The 25,094-nt window shown below is 37.0% G+C and overlaps 2 protein-coding genes and 1 long non-coding RNA gene across 5 annotated transcripts in view; 1 reads left to right on the top strand and 2 right to left on the bottom strand.

Moving 5' to 3' along the window:
• The window catches only part of LOC141771087 (transmembrane protein 87A), a 28,578-nt gene extending 17,039 nt beyond the window's left edge, over positions 1 to 11,539 (bottom strand). Inside the window, exons 1-10 of one of the 2 annotated variants that reach the window (XM_074641011.1) lie at positions 11,317 to 11,539; positions 9,314 to 9,386; positions 9,044 to 9,141; positions 7,507 to 7,623; positions 7,363 to 7,413; positions 5,831 to 5,893; positions 3,611 to 3,667; positions 2,024 to 2,159; positions 1,592 to 1,656; positions 10 to 193 (exon numbers count right to left, since the gene is read on the bottom strand). In XM_074641011.1, coding sequence (XP_074497112.1) covers positions 10 to 193; positions 1,592 to 1,656; positions 2,024 to 2,159; positions 3,611 to 3,667; positions 5,831 to 5,893; positions 7,363 to 7,413; positions 7,507 to 7,623; positions 9,044 to 9,141; positions 9,314 to 9,386; positions 11,317 to 11,451 — 979 coding nt within the window. In that variant the 5' untranslated portion in view covers positions 11,452 to 11,539. Of the gene's footprint in view, positions 1 to 9; positions 194 to 1,591; positions 1,657 to 2,023; positions 2,160 to 3,610; positions 3,668 to 5,830; positions 5,894 to 7,356; positions 7,414 to 7,506; positions 7,624 to 9,043; positions 9,142 to 9,313; positions 9,387 to 11,316 lie in introns of both variants that reach the window. The other variant, XM_074641010.1, reaches the window with a different exon arrangement.
• Positions 11,540 to 13,430: 1,891 nt separating this feature from the next.
• On the bottom strand, positions 13,431 to 24,037 carry LOC141771080 (scavenger receptor cysteine-rich type 1 protein M130-like). Of its 2 annotated transcripts, XM_074640999.1 has the most exons (13): positions 23,969 to 24,037; positions 21,681 to 21,725; positions 21,295 to 21,603; positions 19,700 to 20,005; positions 19,299 to 19,601; positions 18,560 to 18,874; positions 18,190 to 18,492; positions 16,450 to 16,764; positions 16,323 to 16,367; positions 16,062 to 16,202; positions 15,523 to 15,852; positions 14,405 to 14,499; positions 13,431 to 14,214 (listed from the first exon to the last, which is right to left on the bottom strand). In XM_074640999.1, the coding sequence occupies exons 1-13, from the start codon at positions 24,006 to 24,008 to the stop codon at positions 14,107 to 14,109; spliced, it is 2,655 nt and encodes an 884-aa protein (XP_074497100.1). In that variant the 5' UTR covers positions 24,009 to 24,037; the 3' UTR covers positions 13,431 to 14,106. The 2 variants fall into 2 exon arrangements, with proteins under 2 accessions (XP_074497100.1, XP_074497099.1); XM_074640998.1 differs by having other exon boundaries at positions 16,062 to 16,367.
• On the top strand, positions 14,763 to 24,404 carry LOC141771081 (uncharacterized). Its single transcript, XR_012594660.1, has 4 exons — positions 14,763 to 14,917; positions 21,418 to 21,613; positions 23,724 to 23,822; positions 24,069 to 24,404. It is a non-coding gene; the product is annotated as an uncharacterized LOC141771081 (long non-coding RNA).
• Positions 24,405 to 25,094: the final 690 nt, after the last annotated feature.

Here is a 25,094-nt window from a genome sequence, read left to right on the forward strand (position 1 = left end):
CACTCCTACCCGACAGGCCGTCGTATCTGATGCTCTGGAACTCGGCGTAGTAGACGGCCTTCTCCAGCATGCCCAGGAAGATGACTCCTCCGATCCAGAACTGGATCCTGAGCAGATCCCTCCAGTAGCACGCCGACAGAACCAACCACAACACCGCCAGCAGCACGTACACGATACACATCACCATGTAGAACTGGAGACACACACAGAGAGAGAGAGAGAGAGAGAGAGACTACTGACTTTGCCTTGGACTTGATTTTAAATCATGGACTTATTTACTGTGACCTTAACCCCCTGAGACCCGCGATCCCGACTGACTGTGCTGTCTTTCAGAGGCTCTAGTAGCTTCATTGTCGTGCCAGCTTGTCGGGAAGGAGGTTAAATAACACTCCAAAGTTGGGCTACATTTTAGAGAGGAAAAACATGTCTTTTTCTATGGTGTTCCTCAAGGTCCCGGTGTCTTAATGTGGTATTCTGGAGGGATTATTGATCATTTTTATCAACTCTCAAGTGATAAAAAAATGGTTAAATTTAGTCCAGAATCTGTGAAACAAACGGTATCAAACCAAAAATGCTGTAACAACTTATGAGATATAATCGAGCATGTTTATTATTTAACTTTACGAGAAACAAAAGTCGTAATATAGCGAGAATAAAGTCATAACTTTACGAGAAAAAAGTCGTAATATTACGAAAATAAAGTCATTTATAAAGTCGTATATTTAGGTCTATTGTGGGTCTCAGAGGGTTACAGAGTAATTGCACACTTAAACATATTTTTAAGCTAAAAAGTAGGGCTGTCAAAGTTAACGTGATAACTTTGACAGATAAAAACGCCACTAATTTCTCTAACGCATTAGCGCAACTTGCGATTTTTAGGTTGTAGCAAGCTCAGTTTTAAAGCTAAATACTGGCATCATATACTAGAAAACCTAAGTAAAGTAGTAAAGTAGTAAAGTAGTAGTAGTTAAGAGTAGTAGAATACATTCAGTTGCATCATTGTCCATGGGATGTTTGTTATAACGGTGATATTGCCTTTGAAATTTACATTTTAGACTATAGGCGAGGATAAAAAAATCCTTTTTTTGCATCTGCTTTTACTCTGCAATAGTAATATAGTTTAGTTTCCCCATAAGCCTTATGGTTGAAGAGCTAGTCCTGATTCATTGTGGGTATATTTGTTATTTTAGACGTTGTTTTAACACCATTAAAGCTAGAGTGAAGATACGGGAATCATACGAAACTGGAATACCTGAGGAATCGCAGAAAGCTTGTCGGGAAGGAGGTTAAATAACGCTCCAAACTTAAATTTTGCAGCACCTTGAGAGGGTTTCTGGACAATATCTGTCATTGTTTTGTGTTGTTAATTGATTTACAATAATAAATATATACATACGTTTAAAGCAGCATATTTATCCTCTCCCATGTTGATAAGATTTGACAAATCTCCAACATGTTGTTGGACGATAACTAAAAAAATCACACCAGACTTATCCTTTGAATATCTGAAGGCAGGAAGTTAGATTTGTTTATTCTTTGTGTTATTTAGTGTTGTGTGTGTGTGTGTGTGTGTGTGTGTGTGTGTTCTTACCACCATCATAGGCCACTCAGTAGCTGATATGTAGTCGTGATGAGGACCCTTCATGCTGATCTGCACTGCAAACACAAACATTACGATACTAAAGTCATAACTTTACGAGAAAACAGTTGTCCAGCACCCTTTAGGGCTTAAGAGGTTAATTGTGGGAAGCCAAAGATTAATATTCGATCAATAGTGCACAATCTCTATGTAGCATCTGGTCTCAGGAACCTCCTGTTACATTTAAACACATTATCAGCTTTCCATCAGTGGAAACAGGACATCACTAATGCTTGAACAGGTAATACAGTACACTAGCTTTGTCAAAGGAGTGTGTGTGTGTGTGTGTGTGTGTGTGTGTGTGTGTGTGTGTGTGTGTGTGTGTGTGTGTGTGTGTGTGTGTGTGTGTGTGTGTGTGTGAGTGTGTGTGTGTGTGTGACTGACGCTGTAGACTCCAGGGTGCGGGGGGGTCGGCGGCTTGGCTCTTGTTTTTGATTTCTTTGATATTCAGGATGAACATGTAGGGTCCGTCCTCCCAGCTCTGAGCCACCACGTCGACCGAGTGAGAAGCAGCAGCCATCTGAGCAACAAAGACAATCAATCAATCAATCAATCAATCAATAACTTGGTTATACAGCACATATATATATTACACATAAAATACACATAAATGTAACACTAAGACCAAAACATACTCCGTCAATCAACCCTCTAACCCCCAAACAGTTTCATGTTTTCTTTGCTCCCGTCAGGTTTGACTCACTGCGGCCTCATTTTTCACTGCAATAAATAAGCCCAACTGCAGACATGTGTTTGGTGTCCTGTGTGCACTACCAGGCCGGCACTTTATGTATTTATTGTGCATTTTATTGGGGGTTTTTCACAATGTATTTTAGGGCTAGGACGATTCACCCATCTCCCGATTCAAAACTATCACTATCACGGTACTGCGATTCAATATTCAGATTTATTGTGGTTTTTGTTAACTTTTTTACCACTACACCGTGAAGGGGAAAAAGTTTAATCATACACTTCTAGGGACTTTTACTTTGGAAAATATCTAAATGAATCCAGTAAAAATGTTTTATTTTTAGCACATATGTAGTCAGAGACGTCCTGAAGTCAAATATATCAGTCAGTCAGACATTATTTATTATTATTATTATTATTTATTTCCTTTTCAAAGACATTTCCTTCACAAATTAGTGTTTTTTTTCTTTTTAATTTATAAGGGACATGTAATGTTTTATACTTCTGGTGAATATAATCCAATCAATCTTATTTCCATAGATGTATTTTATATATACAGTTCCCTTTGTTAAACCTTATTTTGAAAAGCGTACGTAGTCCCACGTGTCTACTTCCTCTAACTTCTCCAAGGTGGTCTCTAGCTCTCCCGTCAGCTCCGTTCTCTTTATCCATCCATGGTCAGCTCCATCGGGGCCGTTTCAATGCAGAGAACAGAAATGTCAGTATCTGGGTGCTCTACAGTCGTAGCGTCGGCCCATTTGACCACGGAGACGAGAGCGACGGCCGGCTCCACCGCAACGTTGACCGCGATATGATAACATTTCCTGTCCGTGACAGAGTTAGCATGCAGCTTTAGCCGTGATGTCTAGCTCTGCTTTTCCTGTCAACGTGTGAAACCCAAAGTGTTTCCATCCTTTACTGGATGTGTAGTGTTTACCACGCTGGATTTAACATGTGAGGGTGCAGGTCATATCCACGACGACCCTCCAACGTTTTCTACTTTATCGTTTCGGCTCGCTGCGGTTTGTTTTGGTTGACGGATACGGAACGGATATGACGTCACGTTACTCAGACTACCATAATAAAAGCGGTAACTTCCTTCTACCTCCACATAGACTCAAATGATCGCGATACATACTGTAGGTGAATGGATTTTTTTTCCCATCCCTAAGACATACTGTTCTGTAATACCACACCTCCATATATACTGTATATCTTGGGATTCAAACCAGCAACCTCCTGTCTCAGCCGGCTGTAATAATCAGGTTTAGCCTGACTGACCTCTTTAGGACGGACGGCAGCGCTTCCTGTTTCAGTTTTCTTCTGTACCTCAGCAGCCTGGGAGACGGAGAGAGATAAATCACCAGTGAGTCAAACATTTATTTAATAATTCAACATCTAAAATCAAACGAAGAACTTCAAACAAATCTAGTTAGAGAAAACTGTAAAGAGAATGTTCTACTGTAGGAACAGGAACTATAAGAACATCGGAGGAACTGCAAAATGATCTAATTACATTCATTTAATTTAAATGTCTTTTTGTTTGTAACAGAAGAATGGCACAACTAAATATGAGTAAAGTGGCAAAAACTACATTCTACAAGTGTTCCTGCGTGTTCTAGTAAATGTTCTACTGCACTTGAATCCAACTTTGTTCTCCTGAACCATTTACTCAACTGCCCCCTTTCTTTGTCACGCTCTGCTCTTTATTCCTCAGAAAGAGCGAATATATCTGTTAAATTAATGTTCTACTGGAGCTCCTAACGTTGGTTTCATTGGAGGTTCCCATGTTCTACTACACCAAAGAACGTATATTGATAAGAAGTGAAAGTCGATTGTTCCATTGCAACGTCAGCGCTCAGCAGCAGAGTTACGCTGCCGCCGTTTCAGGACTGAAAGGGACTACCAGACATCCACCTATTTCTATTTTATTGTCAGGAAGTTTAACCTCTCCAGCCCTATAGGATGCTGGACGGTGTGGTTCTCCTAGACAGACATAACCACAATAAATGAAGAATAGCTCCACAACTAGCAGGTCTATCTGCATGATCCTGGTCTCTATGGATAGGTAAGACCTCAGAGAATTCAACATTGTGACTGTTACTATGCCGGAGTAAACATTTTTATCCTCACCTTAAAATGTTTTCTAGATTAGACAGTGGATAACACCATTATAGCAACGATGCCGTGCACAGAGATGCCACTGAATTCAACCAGCAACTCCTCGACTACAACTCTGCCAAAGCAGATATAAATAACTCAAAGCACATAGATTCTACAAAGGTTTTAGTAAAGATAGGACCAGGAGGTCTCTCCATTTGGCACACTTGGATACCCAAAGTGTGCCAAAGTGGTTTTCTACCTCTTGAAAGGGAATCTGGTTCTAAAATCCTACTGATATCCACTACAGGAGGCTATGGGCACACAATGGAGCCTTTGGCCATGACATTTACCCTGTGCATCATCACATTCTACCATTGTGCATCATCACATTCTACCATTGTGCATCATCACATTCTACCATTGTGCATCATCACCTTCTACCATTGTGCATCATCACCTTCTACTATTGTGCATCATCACATTCTACCATTGTGCATCATCACATTCTACCATTGTGCATCATCACATTCTACCATTGTGCATCATCACATTCTACCACTTTGCATCATCACATTCTACCATTGTGCATCATCACATTCTACCATTGTGCATCATCACATTCTACCACTGTGCATCATTACATTCTACCATTGTTCATCATCACATTCTACCATTGTGCATCATCACATTCTACCATTGTGCATCATCACATTCTACCATTGTGCACAGTATAATATCAATAAAAAAACGTATAACTTTGACTCCAAATGGAGTAGTTTTATTATAATAATGAAATATGATCAATATATAATAACAAATAATATCAATAACAATGTAAATAAAATAACGAAAAAAAATCCAAAGTCAAGTATGTACATTCAATATTATAATATTATAAAGTAAAAATACTATTTCTCGTGTGTTGATTTTGTAACTAAAATATTAAAAATCGTTGCCAAACAAACTAACATCGTTTGGATAAAATCCACTCTGAGTGTTGTTTTAGTCGCGTTGAGGCCTCGTCTTTTAGAAACTATTCAGAATAAAAAGACCATCACAGTATTTTATGAAGTTCTTAAAGGCAGAGTTTTAACACACAGCTCAGCCGAAGCCCGGTTCCGGGTCCGTCGGGTAAAAGAGGTTAATGTCTCCGTACTGAAACGTCCTGTTTTGAACAATGAAAATATTATAAATATGCATACTATTATAACTACTTACTTACTTTTTTATTTATTAAACCTTTTTGCCTGGCCGCTTCCCAGAGGAGCATAAAGTAAACGATGCTGCCACAGCAGAGTTTCGCCCCGTTGCTTCTACTCTATACTCTCTACAGTAGACTACTCTGCATGTATTAGTTTCTCCACTGCGTGTTCTACTTCCTGAGTTGGATGCGCTCACCTTTGGTTGTGGAGCGTCCACATTGCTCCTCTTCCTCCTGCCTGATGTCTTCTCTGTGATTGGCTGAAAAACAAACAGAATATTGTATATATATTTCTCACATAGTGATAATAAATAAAAGGATTCTTAAAGATGACTGCAATATATTAGTTTTGTTAGAGGATCTTATTTTCTACTCAGGGTCTGAAATTACCTTTTTAATTGATTTCCAATAATAAATATATACATAAAGCAGCATATTTGTCCACTCCTATGTTTATAAGTGTATTAAATACTTGACAAATCTCCCTTTAAGGGACATTTAGAACAGATAAAAAGGTATAATTAATTTACGTTTAGCAGCTGCCGTCTGCAGCGATTTCCCTCAATACTGGACCAAGTTCAGAAACTGTTGGCCCAATTAGTCACTTAGACACAAAAAATATGGTCCAGGTTGAAAAAAGCCCTTTAAATAAGTAGTTAAATACTGCTATTGTGCGTGTAAACAGAAATGTAATACAGTATACACATCGTTAATATACAGTCAACGATCACATGCAGTGCGACTCCGAACAGGAACCGAGCTGAGCAGCAGGATGTGATCTCGTCCGACAGAAAGGAGGTGGAAACAAAAAGGCCAGAGGGAGCTATGATGATTATTATCATAGATCAGGACTGCAAAAACATCTGCAAACACCTGTGTGACTGGACTCACCTCTGAGAACAGTGTTTAGAGTTGTCGTGTATAGAGGACAGAACCTGACAAAATAAATGAATAAATAAATAGCTTGATAATTAAATAAATGTCATTAAATGTAGCAAAAATCATATTAAAAATAAATGTATCCATTAATTAATTGATCAAATGTGACATAAATTGATATTTCTGTTTTTTTATTTATTTTTGCATTTATATTTTATTTATTTATTTTTAAATGTATTTATTTATTTATTTATTTCTGCATGATTTTCCCTTCTCCCTGACATTTCAACCCTTATTTATTCCCTTCAAATTTATTTATTTCTGTATTCTTTTCTTTACACATTTCACATACGTTTTCCAGCTGGCATCAGCCGGGAGGTTCCCACTATGAGCTATAATTTGCATATTCTTTATTTATTTTTTTTGTCTTAATTAATTCCCTTATTTATTTACTCTTCTGTTTAATTTTCCCCTGTTATTTATGTATTTATTTTGATTAATCTTTAAATGTATTTATTTATGTATTTATGCATTTATTTATTTATTTCTGCACAATTTTCTCTTTGCATCTCATCCTTATTTTTTTTACCCAAACTTATTTATTTCTGTATTTCTTTCTTTATGAATTTATTTACATATTTATTTTTACATTTCTGTATGCATTTCTGCCTTATTCATTCATTTATTGATTTATTCATTCATTCAGTACATTTTTGCTTTTGCCAGGTTCCGTCCTCCATAGTCTTGACGTCAACATGAACTGTGATTGGTCAGTTTTGGCGGCTATTTGCTTCTTTTTTCGTGGTTTAAAACCGACAGGTAGAGAAAGAGAAAAGTGTCTCACCTGTTTCTGCGGCTCTTCTGTCAGTCGTGTTTTCTTCTCAAACTTCTCCAGGCCGAACTGTGTCGTAGAACAAACACACGCACTTTAAAACACAATCGCCACACACACTCCCTTTAGTACTTATTTGTTTTCACTGTATGTGTGTATCACCGTGGGACTTGTGTGTGGCTTGCAGGTGAAAGCGGGATATTGATGAAAAACATAATATCCACTTCCTCCTCCTCGTTTGACCTCCGTTGACTTGAAGTAATTTCCTGCGTGCTCCGTCTGGAGACGGACAAACAATAAGACACACGACAAAGAGGCAGGAAGGACAGAGGTGTTTGTATAAGATGGATCCAAAGATAAGAATAAGATAGAATAATGAGGGATAACAGGGATTTAAACATCATAGGAATTAAAAATGATACACGTCCTATTATGTATTGATAATCACTGCATTGCAACCATCTTCATTATTAATATATCTGCAGACTAGTTTCTTTTGTTTTGTCCAAAACCCGAAGATATTCAGTTTACCATCACATAAGACAAATAAAATCTACAATTCCTCACAATATGTAAGCTGAACCAGACATTTTTTAACCCTTGAAAAATGACGTTAATGATTAATCAAAATTGTTGCAGCTCAACTTCATTAACCTGGACAGTTTTGAGAAAATATTAACTTTAAAAACTGAAATTAACTTAATACATGAGTTAAATTAAGATAAACTTTTATTTTCTGGCCCCAAAATGTTGACAACCCTTGCAATCTGACTTTAATTAAAATTAAAATGAATCATCCTTCACCTATTTAGTTGTATTTAATTTGATTAAATTGTATTGTTATTTATTAATCACTTATTTTATTGTATTTAACTTGTATCATTTTTATTAAATTGTATTGCTATTTTATTAATAACTTTAATGTTATAGTTATTTTTATTAATCACTTATTTCGTTGTATTTAATTTAATAATTTTATAAAATTGTATTGTTATTTTATTAATCACTTATTTTATTGTATTTCATTTATAAAATTGTATTAATCACTTTTTTATTGTATTTAATTTTATAATTCCATAAAATGTTATTATTTTATTAATCACTTATTTCATTGTATTTAATTTGTATAATTGTGTTACATTTTATTGTTATTTTATTAATCACTTTATTGTATTTAATTTGTATAATTGTATTACATGTTATTGTTATTTTAGTAATCACTTATTGTATTGTACTTAATTTTATAATTTCATTAAATTGTTTGATTTTATTAATCACTTATATTATTTGTTTAATTTTATTATATTTGATTGTTATTTTATTCATCACTTATTTTGATTTTTTTTACATTTTTATCATTTTATTGTCTTATCATTAATTATCAAACTGCTGAATTGTTTTTGTCTTTTCTGGAAGAGAAATGCTGATATATTTGATATATATTTCAATCATTTTTCTTTATTTATATGAAATATATCAAACAACTCGATGTCTCCTGCGTATCAGGTGAGCCTGTGTGGGTTAAAAATAAAAATATACATCCATGAATACTTCCAGGCACTATCTAAATACATATTAGTATTTTTATAGATCAAAACCAGAGCTACAAATCTGGACCAGAGAGTTCAGGTTTGGTTTAGTATCTGAACATCTGAAGAGACGAACAGCGTAGAGGAGAGTAGAAAACAGTGTGTCTCACGTCCAGACTGAAGACTTCATTGTAGCAGTGCGAGTTCCTCAGATACCAGGACACGTTCAACTGGACGGGTGACGACAAGTTACAGGTCTCTGGCATCACTAAGAACACACACACACAAAAAACAGGACTGTCAGGAGTAAAATAGACAAAGAAAAACAAGCTATGCCAAACACACCCTGGGCTTATCTCTGTGCCGGACTCACGGACATGAAACTGATATCCATCTTCTCTGACTCTGAATGAAACTGTCACACGTACTGTTCTACTTACGTTTGAGATGAATGAAGCTGTTGTTGAACAGAGTTTTAGTGAAGAAGAAGAAGTTCTGCTTCTTCAGAATTTCCTGGAATAAAAAAACAAACATAAACAACTGATTCTTCTGGTGAAAGTAATATTGGTTTGTTAATTGTATCTAATTTGTATAATTGTATTAAAATGTAGTGTTGTTATTAATCACGTATTTTATTTAATTTAATTTGTATAATGTTATTACATGTTAGTTATTTTATTAATCACTTATTTTATTGTCTTTATTTTGTATAATTGTATTACATTTTATTGTCATTTTATTAATCACTTTTTTATTGTACTTAATTTGTATACTTTTATTTCATTAATCACTTTTCATCTTTTAATTTGTATATTTGTTTTTACATTTTATTATTTTATTAATCACTGATTAATCAATCAGTCGACAAATCGTTTCAACTATTTCATGACAATTATTATTGTTATTATCAGATCAATAAATTCTCATAAATCAGCAGATATCATGACACACAGTAAGTAAAAGTAGTAATACCACAGTGTAGTAATACTCTTGCCTGTGTGTCACTTCAGTGATCAGCTAGCTAACGTTTTATTGTTGTTTCTTAATCACTCATTTCATTGTATCAATTTGTATAATGTTATTACATTTTATTTTTGTTATTAATCGCTTATTTTATTATATTTAATTTGCCTAATTGTATTACATTTTATTGTCATTTTATAAATAACATATTCTATTGTTTTCAATTTGTATAATTTTATTAGATTTTATAGATATGAGTTGTACTGTTGTACCTGAGTGAATGATGTACTGCTGCCTGTGATCAGCTGCATAACGTTGTTTACATGTTTCCTGTTCAACGTATAATTGTATTAAATTTTATTGTTGTTATTTATCACTTATTTTATTGTATTTAATTTGCCTAATTTTATTAAATTGTATTGTTATTTTATAAATCACATATTTTATTGTATTAATTTGTATAATTGTATTAAATTGTATTGTTGTTATTAATCACTTATTTTATTGTATTTAATTTGTATAATTTTATTAAATTGTATTGTTGTTATTAATCACTTATTTTATTGTATTTAATTTGCTGAATTTTATTAAATTGTATTGATATTTTATAAATCACATATTTTATTGTATTTAATTTGCCTAATTTTATTACATTTTATTGTCATTTTATAAATCACATATTTTATTGTTTTCAATTTGTATAAATCTATTAGATTTCATAGATATGTTATCAATCACATATTTTATTGTATTAATTTGCTGAATTTTATTAAATTGTATTGTTATTTTATAAATCACATATTTTATTGTTTTGAATTTGCCTAATTTTATTAAATTGTATTGATATTTTATAAATCACATATTTTATTGTATTAATTTGTATAATTTTATTAGATTTTATATATATTTTATAAATTACATATTTTATTGTATTTAATTTGCCTAATTTTATTACATTTGATTGATATTTTATAAATCACATATTTTATTGTATTTAATTTGCTGAATTTTATTAAATTGTATTGTTATTTTATAAATCACATATTTTATTGTTTTCAATTTGTATAAATGTATTAGATTTCATAGATATGTTATCAATCACTTATTTTATTGTATTAATTTGTATAATTTTATTACATTTTATAAATCACATATTTTATTGTATTAATTTGCCTAATTGTATTACATTTTATTGATATTTTATAAGTCACATATTTTATTGTATTTGATGTGTATACTTGTATTTCATGAATCACTTGTTGTCGTTACTATGTATAGTGATCGATGTGCTGCTGCCTGTGATCAGCTGGATGATCGATGTGCTGCTGCCTATGATCAGCTGGATGATCGATGTGCTGCTGCCTATGATCAGCTGGATGATCGATGTGCTGCTGCCTGTGATCAGCTGGGTTATCACGTTGTTTACATGTTTCCTGTACAACGTATAAAAACACAACAAACATCCAACCAGGAAACTCACGCTGTCGACGTTCAGGGTCCAGATCCCCGGTTCGGAGACGGAACCGACCGGTCCGACCAGCCCCATCAGCACCAGGACCAGCACCAGCAGAGGCGCCGAGGTCCAGAGTCCCGGTCCGGTCCGACACGAACCCATTAGAGCTAAAAGAAACCCAGAAAACAGCCAGAACCGCCGCGACACCGCTCTCTGCTCTCACACTTCCGGGTTCCGGCTGACGTGTGATGCCTTCAGGGGCCGTGGGAAGTTTAACCATAGTTTTGTAAAGATGTTGTTTTTCCCATTTTTGAATATCAGAGGTCACTGGATTCCAGTCCAAATCCCTTATTTTTAACAAAAGGTGCAGAGATGGGCATCATATTGGGCACTAAATTAAATAATTCATCTTTGTGCTTGTTGACCGATAGAGTCATTTGTTTAGTTTTCACATCTTTTACTGTCATTTTGGGGATATTTTTCATATTCATATATACTGTATATATATATATATATTTTTACTATTTTTTCACATATTTTACTAATAATTTTCCCTTTTATTATATATATATTTCTCGCTAATTTCTCAACATTTTTTGGATATTTTTCACCTATTTCCGAATGTTTTTTTTCATGCTTTTAGCCTCTTTACAAACAGATGTTTTTAAGTTAAGTTTTCCCATATTTACAGCCACTGGTGTTATTAATAACAGGGATTCTCTGAAAGTTACATACAGCACCTTTAAGTAACAGCAGTCCGTAACGTCAAACATTCATAATGGAAAAGTCTGATTTAAAAAATGTACATTTCGTGTTTGTGCATGGGAGTTTATTCTTGACCTTCATTTTAACCTAATATAATATTACATAACAATATGATGATATAATAATAAAATAATATAATCTTAAATTACTTTCAGCTTTTGGAGCTTTCAACCACATCTCAAGGTCTTCATCTTTGTGCTTGTTGACCGATAGAGCTAGCAAGTGGACCTTTGAGTTTAGATTATATTGTTACATAATTGACTGTAATTAGAAATAAAGGCCTGCTGTGCATCAGAAAATATTAATAACATAGATGTTATCATTTATTATCTTCAATGTCAAATACTACCGCACTAATTTAATCCAAATGAAAGATTGGTACATTGAGATAAATTGAGGTCCCAGGTTTTATGGTCCTGGTCTCAGCTCTCATACAGGATCTGCTGTTGGAGGTGTTGTCCTGGGAAGACGGGCCACTTCAAAGGGCACACTTATAATAATAATAATAATAATAATAATACATTAAAATAGATAATGCATACATAAACATTATGAATAAAAGACATGTTTTCTTATCCCCCCACTTTATTTATTTATTTAATATTAAACTGCATGGATATAACATGAGAACCTTTTTTCCTAATAGGCCTCTCACTGTGACAACTACAGAACAATAACCATGATTATTTCAGGATTATTTATTTGAATTTTTTTTTTTTATTTAACAAATACAAATATCAAGTCAGACATGATCTCCAGACCAGAAAACACTTTTAAAAACAACTTCTTCTTTTCTTTTTTTTTTTTTTTTACTGATGTTAATTGTAAAAGTCACAATAAAAAATGATTGATGCATCTTGATAATAATAATGATTATGCTGATTAAAAACAACACTGTTAGGATGTACTTGATGTGGTGTTGCACTAGTGTCAACTGCCAATTCAATACATATGATAATGATAATTATAATTATTATTTATTATAACAGATAAAAATAGATAATACATAAATATAACAAATAAAAGAAAAATGCTTTCCCTATCCTCCCACTTCATTTATTGAATATTGGAGACCTTTTTTTCTTTCTCTATATGATGATAATAATAGGCCTACATGGTATATATATAGATGATTTGTAGTCTCTAACTTTGACCACTACAAAACAGTGGGCATAATTATTTCATGATCATTGCGGTCAAAAACTCGGCCGACAATTCTAAAATAATGTTGAAAAGTTGAGTTATTAATAATAATGCATCATATTTTAATTGTTATATATTACAACATCCTGCCAACAATGAGTGATTTTCTTGTCAGCAGACTTTCAGTAACCAAGAGGTGGCCGAAGAGAAAAGAATCAATCTAGTTCCACTCAGTCGATGCAAGCTTCATTTATTGTGATGCATTTTAAAAAGCTCATTATTTAACAGTTCAGAAACATTAACAACACATTATGTTTGTAATTTGGTTTTAGTGGCTTCAAAGCCATCGACTCCTAACTATTTACACATTAAGTCGATTATTTTAGCTCTTAAATTCTTCATAGATTTCTCTGAAAACTCAGTAGTATTAAAATGATATCTGACAGTTATTTTAAGCAAAAGACAGAAACCACAGACAGAAGCATCAAAGTCTTCCTCATGGTTAATGTAATGAGCTTCCTTCAACACATTAACAACAATATACTTATCATTAGCTTTCTTAACTGATAGAACGTCATCTTGTTTTCATCATGCAAAGAATATAATAATGAAAAACATCACTTTATGTACTGTGACAGTACTTGTTAATCATGAATAAGGCATGCTAACACTTTACCCTAGCCCTCGTCTCTTAACTGTTGTATTCATCACTCTTATAGAGGATGAGGAACACAGTTTTTCTTTGCCTGGCTCTGCAGATTATATGATGCTGCAACAGTTCACTCAGCAGATTATATAGAATACAACAAAATGTCCCATTGTCCTCACTGCATCATGTTTAGAATCAATTACAGAACGCTGCTCTGATGTGACTGTTGTGTGAGAGCTGAGCCGTCCATCTGGATGATCCTACTCTGTCCCCTGAGCTCCTGCCTCTTCACCCAGCAGGTCACCAGCACCACCGAGGTGATCCAGCTCCATGTTGTCCTCTCGTCTTGGTTTCTGTCCTCTGGGGGCCTAGAGAGACATGACAGAAAATGTCTTCAAGTCACAGAATAGTGTAGGAAGTGTTGAGTTTGATACGTAGCATGTAGCTTTTGTTTTCCCCTCAGTACCAAACACATACCAAGCTGTGATCCCAAAGTACACCAAACACTGAATGTTGGATATTACATCCCTACAGTCCTAACATTGATGTGTAAAGTACCTTGCAGTAGCAATACACGGCAGCATTGGACCCCACCATCAGCACCATCAGCACCAGGAGGACAACCAGTCTGATGATCAGATCTGTTACAGAGGCTGGAACAGATTCACAATCATGATTACATCAGTTCATACAGGAACATGTGTGCAGCACTTTCCTCTGAAGCTAAAGTTGCTTCATTCAAACTATTTTCAGCTTTTACATCTTGTATTTTTTTTAATGTATGATTGTTACTTTCAGCTGAGAGGACACATGTCCACAAATCACAAGTCCTCATTGTCTTTGTGGTTGTATTCTGACTTATTGCTGCAGTGTTTGCAGTGTGTGGATCACACCCTGTGCATACTTCCTCTCAGCACCTGGAGGGGCGTGTCAGTGTTTGATTGGCAGCAGCTGGCAGGCTGAGCTCCGGCAGGAGAACCAGAGACAAACATCAACTTGTGCTGTAGCTCACAAGCCAGTAAGAGTAAAGGAGCACACCAGCATCTAAAGTGACCAAAGAGATATCTGCAGGTATGTTAACATGCTGTTTAATGTGCTGCAGCTGAGCAGCTGATTAGTCATCTAGCCTGCAAACTGGCGTTAGCAGAGCACTTTCCCCCCGTGGATGTTTGTTTGGTGGCTCGTTCAACAAGCTAATAAAAAAGCTTTTATGCTATGAAACTTGTTTTTTCTGACTTTTAGTGGCTGAATTCCTCACAAAGCTGCACTTCTTATCCTCTGTCTTCTACTGTGTGCATGGTATTTAAAGAGTCCTGGGTAAACTGATCCACTCTATAGTCATGAACAAAAATCACAAATCTGCAGACTGCAGCTTTTCTGGATGGAAGTGACTTTTCTTTATCTCATTAACACTAAATGTGTTTTCATGCAGTCAAATAATTGTATAAACTGGCTGATTCAGATTGTCAGGTGATCAAATAAACACATAATAAAATAATGAACTAAATGAATTATTCTGAACAGCAGCAATAAACATGAAGACATTGCTGTCTCATGCATGTAAACAGTTGGCACCTCATGACGTTTTATCTGATTCAGATGAATAATACTTTAAAGCCTGCGTGCGTTGTCAGTGTCACATTTCCCTGTTTGACTCAGATTGTCTATGAAGTTACCTGAGACAGTGAGATGGAGCGGCTGGCTCTCAGATGAGAAGTTATAGGAGAAAACATAGAGGTGATAAACACAGCGGTACTCCCCTCGCTGGGCGGGCTCTGCAGCAGAGAACAGGAAGTGGGCAGAGTGATTGACAGCTGGCAGGGTGTGGTTCTGTGATGTAGCTGAGGTGGTCAGAATAAGCTGGAAGGAGCCTCCTGGGTACTGTGGCAGGATGGAGCAGCTGATGGTGAAGCTGGAGCCCATGAGCACCTGAATCCCCTGCTGATTGGCCTCAGAAACCCCGTCAATGAAGGTAGCGAAGGAGATGTTTGGCTGAGCCAGAATATCTGTTAACACAGTGGAAGATGAAACATGAATCATCTTTATTTGTTTTGTCAAAGTGATGAAAACTGAGCCCAGTAAGATGACAGGATTTGTTTATTAGCAGGAGCCATGGGAAATGGAGGACTCTTGGATTCATATTTAATATGGAGGACTTAGTGAGCAACTGCTCATTGAAAAAGTTAAGGATGTGACTGTCACTGTTCAGGGTTACCTGAGCAGATCACCTCCAGGCTGAAGGAGCTTCCCTTGTCACTAGGTAGCTCTAAACACTCCCGTAGCATCAAATGAGACTCAACACAAGAAGGCTGGATCCACCACACAGACTTCCATGAAGAAATGTCCCTTATTTTTGCTGAAACAGCAGAACCACAGTCCAGTCGATTACACACTGGGGCTGCAGACTTCTGGTCCCATTCAAAGACTTTATCAAACACTGGTCTCCACTCTCCATGTTGTTTCATCTCTAGCGTACCATCACAGCGACTGGATCCTCCTAACAACCTGATATCATCAGGCTCTGAACAGAGACAGGAGAATAATTAATAAAATAAATAAAGTTATTAGCATTAATAAAATCAAAGCTACAGCTCCTCTTCTACCTGAGCAGGTGAGTCCAACAGCTTTGCCAGGTGAGCAGGTGTTTCTATCTGAGTCTGAGCTGTCACAGTCCAGGAGAGCAGACTCATGGCCTCCACACTGGAACTCTTTGGTCCACACTGGAGCCTCCACGTCTCCATAGAGCGCCCCCTGGAGGACTGAAGGAGCCCCACAGCCAAGCTCCCTACAGACCACCTCAGCATCCTGCAGGTCAAAGTCATCTTCACACACTGAGGACCACGACTGGTTGGACTGGTTGGACGTCACCTCCAGTCTGCCTGAACACAGACTCTTCCCATTCACCAGCCTGACAGAGTCTGGAGAGAGAGAAATAAGAAAGTCAGAGAAACCTCTAACCAGGCTCTCAACAGCACAAAATCACTGAAGTACATCAGTAAAGTTTTAAATCAATGAATGAAATAATAAGTACCAACATACTACCCACTCATATGCTGTTGCCAAACGTCTAAAATGAGCCTTTCAGGGTGCAGACACTAGAGGGGAGAATCAGTTCCTGTTTGTACAGTATGCTCACCGATATGAACTGAATACAACTGTCAACTGTTAGCATAGACTATATAAGACCTGGACGTAGCCATCGTGACGTCACCCATTGGTTTATGGACTACGGTTTTGAAGCCTGAAGTTCGGCATTTTGGCCGTCACTATATTGTTTTTTTCAGAACCAGAAGTGACACGAGAGGGCGGAGCGAAGTACAACCAAATACTGAATAAGACATTTTTAGGGTACCGAAATGTTGCAATCAACTTTCATGATGTGACGAACAACTCTCAGACCGGACAATGCCATGCTAGCGACCTGTCAATCACAAGGTAGCCACGCCCTAAAGCATCCCCTGCTTTATGGTCTGTTTGACTCTAAATGGGACCATAATTTACTAAATGAACATCATGCTGTATTGAAGAAGACTTGAAACTAGTGATTGAGACCATAAACTCATGTTTACAATGTTTATTAATAAATCAAGTGAGAAGTAGACTCATTTTCTCATAGACTTCTATACAATCAGACTTCTTTTAGCAACCAGAGGAGTCGCCCCCTGCTGGCCAACAGAAAGAATGTAAAATTAAGGTACTTCCACATTGGCTTCACCTTTCAGAACTGGAGGTAGCTGTCTGTCTGTTAGTAGCTGGTGTATCTATAAGGTTTCTGCCGGTTTCAGATATAATTTATCTCTGCCTGAACAAAACACAGCTTCCTCATTCATTAGAATGAGGCCAGTCCGGTGGTGCAGCCAGGGTGCCAACACAGAGGACTTCGGCAAAAAAACTGCAGGGTCATCCGGCAAAAAAGTAGAACCTGAATCGATCTTTGCCGGCAAAACACTGCAGGGTCCAATCAAATATGTACAAGAGCTCATTCCTGTTGGATTACCCCGTAACATCAACACCACATGTCTACTGTGTTCCCTGTGATCATCACAACAAAATGGGACTTCTTAGATTGTATTTCATGTCTCATCAGTGCCTGAAGCTACACACCTCACCAACCCAGCTCCCTGCATTGTTTAAAACAGGACTGTTTCCGTGTTGGTTCAGGCCTCAACTCACGACAACAAATCCTTTCACCAGTACTGCCGTGACAACATATGCTTGGAACTAAAAGATTACCTAATTTTCTCTTTCCTCAAAATGACAGCTATTTCTTTACAAGTCCAATGAACAGACAGGAAAGAGATTATAAGGATTCCTGTTAAAGTTACTGCCATTTATAGTGTTACCTGAGCAGGTGACCTCCAGACTCTTACTGGAAGGACCAGGCCATATTGATACACATTCCCTGATTGAAGACTCAGACTGGCGACAGGAAGAACTGATCCTCCATGCATGTCGTTGGTCCGAATCATTTCTTCTTCCTGTTGAAAGAACAGAACCACAGTCCAGCTGTTTGCACACAACAGCTGCAGACATCAGGTCCCACTTAAAGAAGTCATCAGCCACTGGTCTCCATTCTCCCTTGTGTTTCATCTCAAGTCTACCGACACAGCGGCTGGCTCCTCCAACCAACCGGACGTCATCAGGCTCTGAACAGAGACAAGAGAGTAATTAGTAAAAGAAGTAAAGTAACTTGCATCAGAATAGAGATTCTACCTGAGCAGGTGAGTCCAGCAGCTTTGCCAGGTGAGCAGGTGTTTCTATCTGAGTCTGAGCTGTCACAATCCAGGAGAGCAGACTCATGGCCTCCACACTGGAACTCTTTGGTCCACACTGGAGCCTCCACGTCTCCATAGAGCGCCCCCTGGAGGACTGAAGGAGCCCTACAGCCAAGCTCCCTACAGACCACCTCAGCATCCTGCAGGTCAAAGTCATCTTCACACACTGAGGACCACGACTGGCTGGACTGGTTGGACTTCACCTCCAGTCTGCCTGAACACAGACTCTTCCCATTCACCAGCCTGACGGATTCTGAAGAAAGACAGCGACAGAGATAATTACAACTTGAACTCTCTTATTCAGGTTTTTGACCTTCTCATTCTCTACAATCAGCCAGTGAACAACAACTAGTCCCACCGGCACTGCAAGGCAGAACATCTCAATCCAGACTGTTCTGCTGTGTTCTCCCTTGGTGGCTGAATAAGATCTCTAACTCAATGCTGCCTTTTCATTTCTTATGCACTTCTGCTTTGCTGCATGCTCCTACAACAACGTGACACTTGTGTCAGGTGGAAAGTCAAACTGAGCACTTCTTCTTGATGACTTCTCCTTGATCTACGGTGGCTTGGATGATACCTTGTTTGTACGTTGCTTTGGACAAAAACATCTGTTATATAAATGTAAGTGAAAAGACTGTAGAGATTACAGTTATAGCTGATGGATTTGCTGCTGTTACCTGAACAGTTGATCTCCAGGTTGGAAGAGGAAGTGTCAGAGTTTGTCAATATACACTCCCTAACTGCAGACTTGGACTGAAGACAAGTTGATCTAATCCACCATATACGTTTGTAACGGTCACTCTCTCTCCCCCCTGTTGAAACAGCAGAGCCACAGTCCAGTTTTCTACAGATTTCATCTGCTGTCTTTAGATTCCAGCCAGACATTCGGTCATCCACTGGTCTCCACTCTCCCTGTTGTTTCATCTCCAGTTCACCAGCACAGCGACTGGATCCTCCTACCAGCCGGACAATAAGGAGCTCTGAGCAGACAGGAGTAATTGGTGAGAACAGATGAAGTGACATTTTATATATATAAATAGAAACCCAAATCAAATCAAAGCTACAGCTCCTCTTCTACCTGAGCAGGTGAGTCCAACAGCTGAGCAGGTGTTTCTGGAAAACGCTGAGCTGTCACAATCCAGGAGAGCAGACTCATTGCCTCCACACTGGAACTCTTTGGTCCACACTGGAGCCTCCACGTCTCCATAGAGCGCCCCCTGGAGGACTGAAGGAGCTCCACAGCCAAGCTCCCTACAGACCACCTCAGCATCCTGCAGGTCAAAGTCATCTTCACACACTGAGGACCACGACTGGTTGGACTGGTTGGACTTCACCTCCAGTCTGCCTGAACACAGACTCTTCCCATTCACCAGCCTGACAGAGTCTGGAGAAGAAGAGAGAGAAAGAAAACCATGCAGACAGAGAGATGAAGTACTAGTGCAGCACCCGTTCAAAACATGTCCTTTAGAACGGGCTGAATGTTTGGTCTGTGGTGTTGCTGCTTGCAGCTTTCTCGAGAACCGCTCATCCAAACTTCACACTCGACTCTGAGCTTCTTTGGGTCCTGAGTAAAACACCTGCCATCACATAGTTGCGTTACACACCTAAGTCTTCCACTTCAGAGGAAAACATTGTAGTACTGCATTTACCTGACAGAGAATTGTTACTGGCTGCGTTGCAGATTCAGCTGCATGCTCGTCTCAATCTGCAGAGCCCTGAAGCCTGTGTGTTTGTTTATTCAAAGTTTATTAATATTGAATGTGTCGTGTGTCAAATTACACCAAATTTGAAAAGGCACTCCTTTGGGTCCCCAGCAATACAACCACCAAGTGTGAAGTAGATCAGATGAGTTGTTCTCGAGATATACAAATAACACAGACAGACAGAGAGTCCTTGCTTCATAGTTAGAGAGGGCATAGCAAAGAATACACTGACACATTACAATCAATGCAGTAGTCCTACTGTGTGTGCCCATTTGGTGAGGATAGTTTTTGTTGAGATTATGAGAGGTGTTGGTTCATTAAGGATCATTCAGTCCTTGTTTGTCACTACATGTTTCTGAGCACTGTTCCTTTTCCTGCATTTGACATTTCCTTTCCCAGTTTTTGAGACTTTGTCCTTTTACCCATTGACACCTGTTCTATCAACTCTAAAGATAGTCTTAGTATACCTCAAACGGAGAGCTTGAACTGTGTCTGAGACCCCCTCACTCCACACTTTTCCAACGTCAGAATGTGGGGCATACGTCCTACAATTTTTGTAATTATTCAAAACAGACAATCCCACAAGCATGCTCATTTCAAGCAGCGATTGGCCAGGTGTATAGAGGAGAGAAAGAGGGCAAGACCTAAAACTTCTCTCTTTAGCTCGATTTCTTAAGTTTCCTTATGCCACCACTTCTGCTATTTCTTGTGTGCACAACCAGGTGCAACACCAGGAATGCCTTGGAGGACCGAGAGACTGTCCAAAAGTGTGCACCATCTGTAAGAGTCATGGTGTCCCACCCAGCTCCACTAGTGGAAGAAGGTCAGTTCAGTGACAGTCCCCTACTGGTGGCTGCTGTAAGAGGAATATCAGTATGGAAGGTTTGAAGCCATGAGCCTCCAGCAACAAGCCCACTGATGAGCTTTCTTTGCATTTGTGTTTTTGTGTTTTGGCTCCTGATGTTGTTACCTGAGCAGGTGATCTTCAAAATGGTTGGATCTAGGGACCTTTTTTTCATAGGAGTTCTATGCCCACTAAGGGGACGTGAGAATCCCCCAGAAGGTGAAGCTTTAGTTGTGGTCATCAATGTAGGTGAAGATGGACGTGTTGTTGAAGAAGTCCGAACCACAGAACCACAGTCCAGAAGTCTACAAACCCTGTCTGCTGACTTAGGGTTCCAGTCATAGTGTTCCACTCCTCTCCAAACTCCCTGGATCTTCCCCTGTAGTTCACCAGAACAGCGGCTGGATCCTCCCACCAACCGGATATCATCAATCACTGAACACAGGTAAGAGAGTAATTAGTAAAATAATCTCTTGTGTAATTCTTCTTTTGTATATTTGTATTCTGTTTACCTTTGAAAGCATCATGTTCTTCTGTCTGGAGACCTGGGGAGAATCCTAAAAGAGATAATGCAAAGGGTGATAATGAGTTGTCCTGCTCTGGACAGGTCAGGCAGAAAGGTTGCAGTAGAAGCATCCCCTCACAGATTTCTAAATATTTGTCACAGATTTGCCAAATGTAGTTTTGTTGGTCTTCCCTGCAGGGCCCTATCAGGATCAGGTCAGGTTGCATTGGAGCTCTGTGGATTTTGTCCCCAATCTCTTCAATTGGAGAATCATTTAGAGTGGATTACTTCTTAATGTTACTCCTGAAAAGCTGCAGTCAGCAACTTTGAGCAAATATGATAAAAAACTTTTCTCAATATCCTGACAGTAGAGAGACAGATAATCTGTGAAAAAAATCACGTTCCCTTTCCTCCTCCTAGTGCTTACTTGAATTACTTTAATATTTATGCTTATAGACCTATTTAGACAGCTTATTAATTAAATAATTAATTTGACTAATCATTAATTATTAGACTAATTAATGAATTAATAAACCGTGTAATTAAGTAGTATATATGTGTGTGTGTATATATTTACGTATGTATATATATACACACATATATACATATGTGTATATATATATACACATATGTATATATATATACACACATATATACATATGTGTGTATATATATATACATATACATATAGTGTATAGACTTAAATCAAACACAACAGTTGTTCAGCCAGCTATTCTGTAAATCAACTGTAACTAATAATATAGTTAAATTAAATGAGAGTTCCACCTTTATTCCCCTAAACGACTGTTTATTAATAGATATATTCTAATATAATTGTAATCAAATATATTTTATTTTGAAATTCCTTCTCAAATATTTCAGAAGATCTTAACAGGGTCAAAAGAAAATAAATGCTTTACGGTTTAATTTGTTTATTGAATTTTAAAGTAAAATAGTACTAATACTGTAACAAATAGTGAAATATGTTGTTGTTAACAACAATAATGAATTACTGTGTAATTGTTTTGGGCTTTTACTTTGTTAACAGCAAGTAACCAGACATCTTGGCCTCCTTGTATTTCTAGCTGTAGCCACCAGAGGGTGATACCAGACTATTGTTTGTGTGTGTCTGTGTTTATACCAAAGTTCTGGGTACATAAATATGTCCACACAGCACAGTGACATTGTGATTGGCATTCAGTTCTGATTAAGGTCATAGTAAGCTGAAAGTTAGTGAAAACAATGTCTAACCGAGCCATAACTATTCCATACAGGGACGTAGCCATGGTTTAGACATTAGTGAAGTCCACAATGTTTTCTGTTAATGGAGATTAAGAATTAAGAAAACAATAAAGGTTTTTGATCTAAAACTATGTAATATAACATAATGTTTGACCTTCATGATAACGCCCAAAAAGCTTAAAGAGAAAACTTGTTCTAGTTAAATTATTATTTTATTATTTACACATTTCACAGCCTTCATCTGAACATTTAATTCTTCTGGAAGTATTTGCCCTGTAAAATCATATTCTGTAAATCAAAAGAGCAGATTCAGAAAACTTTTAAATAATGTTTCATTAATTATATTTGTTCACAAATTTAAAAAAAACGAACGGTTCACTGATTATTTTACAAAAAGTAGGTGAACATTGTATTGATAAATTACAGCACCCTCGTTCTCACCCTCCTCCCCAACGCCGTGCCGTGTGTTGGCTCATCCTGATTTATCATTTCAAGCCCCAATATTCCTATAATATCAAATAATATCCATACAGGGACTGAGAATATAAATAGTAGAGGTTATTGATTTTATAGTGAATTTAACAGCCTGCTTTACACATATAACATGTAATGTGATATAATAAGAAGAACAAAAATAATTTTTAAATATTAATTTAATTAGTTGATGTTTCTGTCATCTGTATTGTATTTATACCTTATGATTCAGTAAAGTGTTTAATTGATCATATCATATAGTAACGTACATTGTGTTCTGATTCTAGATCTGATTATAATACAGTATGTTTCTCCTGTATTATTAATATTATAGGGACCGTCGGTCTGTGCATCCTGTCCAGAGGTTCTTCAGAATATGACCCACTCAGAGACATCAGTACCACCACACCCAGCACGCTGGATCAGAGACAACGTGAGTTTCAGACCTGAGTGAACACATGCTATTTGGTCTCTGCCTCTAACCAAGTATAGAAACATCCTGAAAGCACACAGCTTCTCTCAGCTCTCTGCCTCACTTATTAAGAGTTTCAAACGTCCATCATGAAATCAGAGTCCTACCTGAGGTCCAGAGCAGCACAATCAGCACTCTGTGATCCATGTCCACTCAATGTGCCTGTCACTGTGTCTTCTTCATCTGCTGTCTCTGTCTCTTTATCAGACCAAGAGTCAGGCCCAGCCCCCTGAGGCAGTTCTGCTGTTTTTTTTTGTTTTTGTTTTTATAACTATTTAATTTTCAGTGTAATTTGGGCTGTTTTCTCTCAGGACATGAGATATCTTATTTTGAGGCATCTATTTGGTGAAATATATAAATTCAAATAAAACATAATATTAATACTTAATGGTAAAACTTTACACGAAGATGTGCTGAGTGATGTTTATCAGAGAGATGTTTATCTGAATTCATGTGTTGAGCAACACCATGAGTGGTTCGAGGTCAGGTTTAAAAACTAACACAGTGATGCTGTTGAAGCGTTATTGTACGGAGCAGATTAATAATCAATCATTAATTAATGTCAACATATGTTTCTTTAATATCCAAAAATAAAAAATCACAAAACCATGAATTGTTGTAAAATGTGAAGGAGAGTGATGACACTCAGCTTCAGATATCACACACAATTAGTTTTAATATCAGAGTTCTACCAGGTGTCACCCAATTTAGTAAAAACAAGGAATATTTCAATATCTGATATTAATCAGTTGATTCTCTAATCTCAGGGTTGCTATGGAGTTCCTGGGCATAGGGAACAGTGATTGGAGTTGTTCTATATACACACACAAATCAAGTAACCAAGTTCTTTATAAAATGAAATGTTTATTTGACTAACTACATGACTAAATGACAGAATAACTGAATAAATGATCAAACAAAAGGACAAAGAAATAGAATGAATAAAGGATAATTGAAGGAATACAGTGAATACAATGATGAACATTTATGGATAGAAACAAATTAAATGTCACCAGGTCAATTCAGTGACTGATATCTCTCTGATTGAATTTGACGTTTGCCTATTAATTAAAGTTAGTTTAGGTATTAATGCACCGTTCAGCAGTTGAGAGTTAAAGAAGCACCAGGGAAGATTGTGAAGCAGTTTCATTTAGGTTTAGAGCTTATTGATGGATTTCTTCATTATTCTTGCATCTAATATCAACTATCAATTTCTTAAACAAACCTTATTTA

Source organism: Sebastes fasciatus, chromosome 7 (assembly GCF_043250625.1).
Source record: "Sebastes fasciatus isolate fSebFas1 chromosome 7, fSebFas1.pri, whole genome shotgun sequence".
In the NCBI taxonomy this organism is placed as follows: Eukaryota; Metazoa; Chordata; class Actinopteri; order Perciformes; family Sebastidae; genus Sebastes; species Sebastes fasciatus.

Bases quoted from the DNA above. Each gene is read 5' to 3' on its own strand.
- LOC141771080 (XM_074640998.1), bottom strand. From the start codon at position 24,008: ATGGATCACAGAGTGCTGATTGTGCTGCTCTGGACCTCAG. The intron at 14,500-15,522 runs GTAACTTCATAG...AATCTGTTCCAG, and splicing joins GCTCCATCTCACTGTCTCAG to CCTCTGTAACAGATCTGATC. The intron at 14,215-14,404 runs GTACTTTACACA...ATGTCTCTCTAG, and splicing joins CCGTGTATTGCTACTGCAAG to GCCCCCAGAGGACAGAAACC.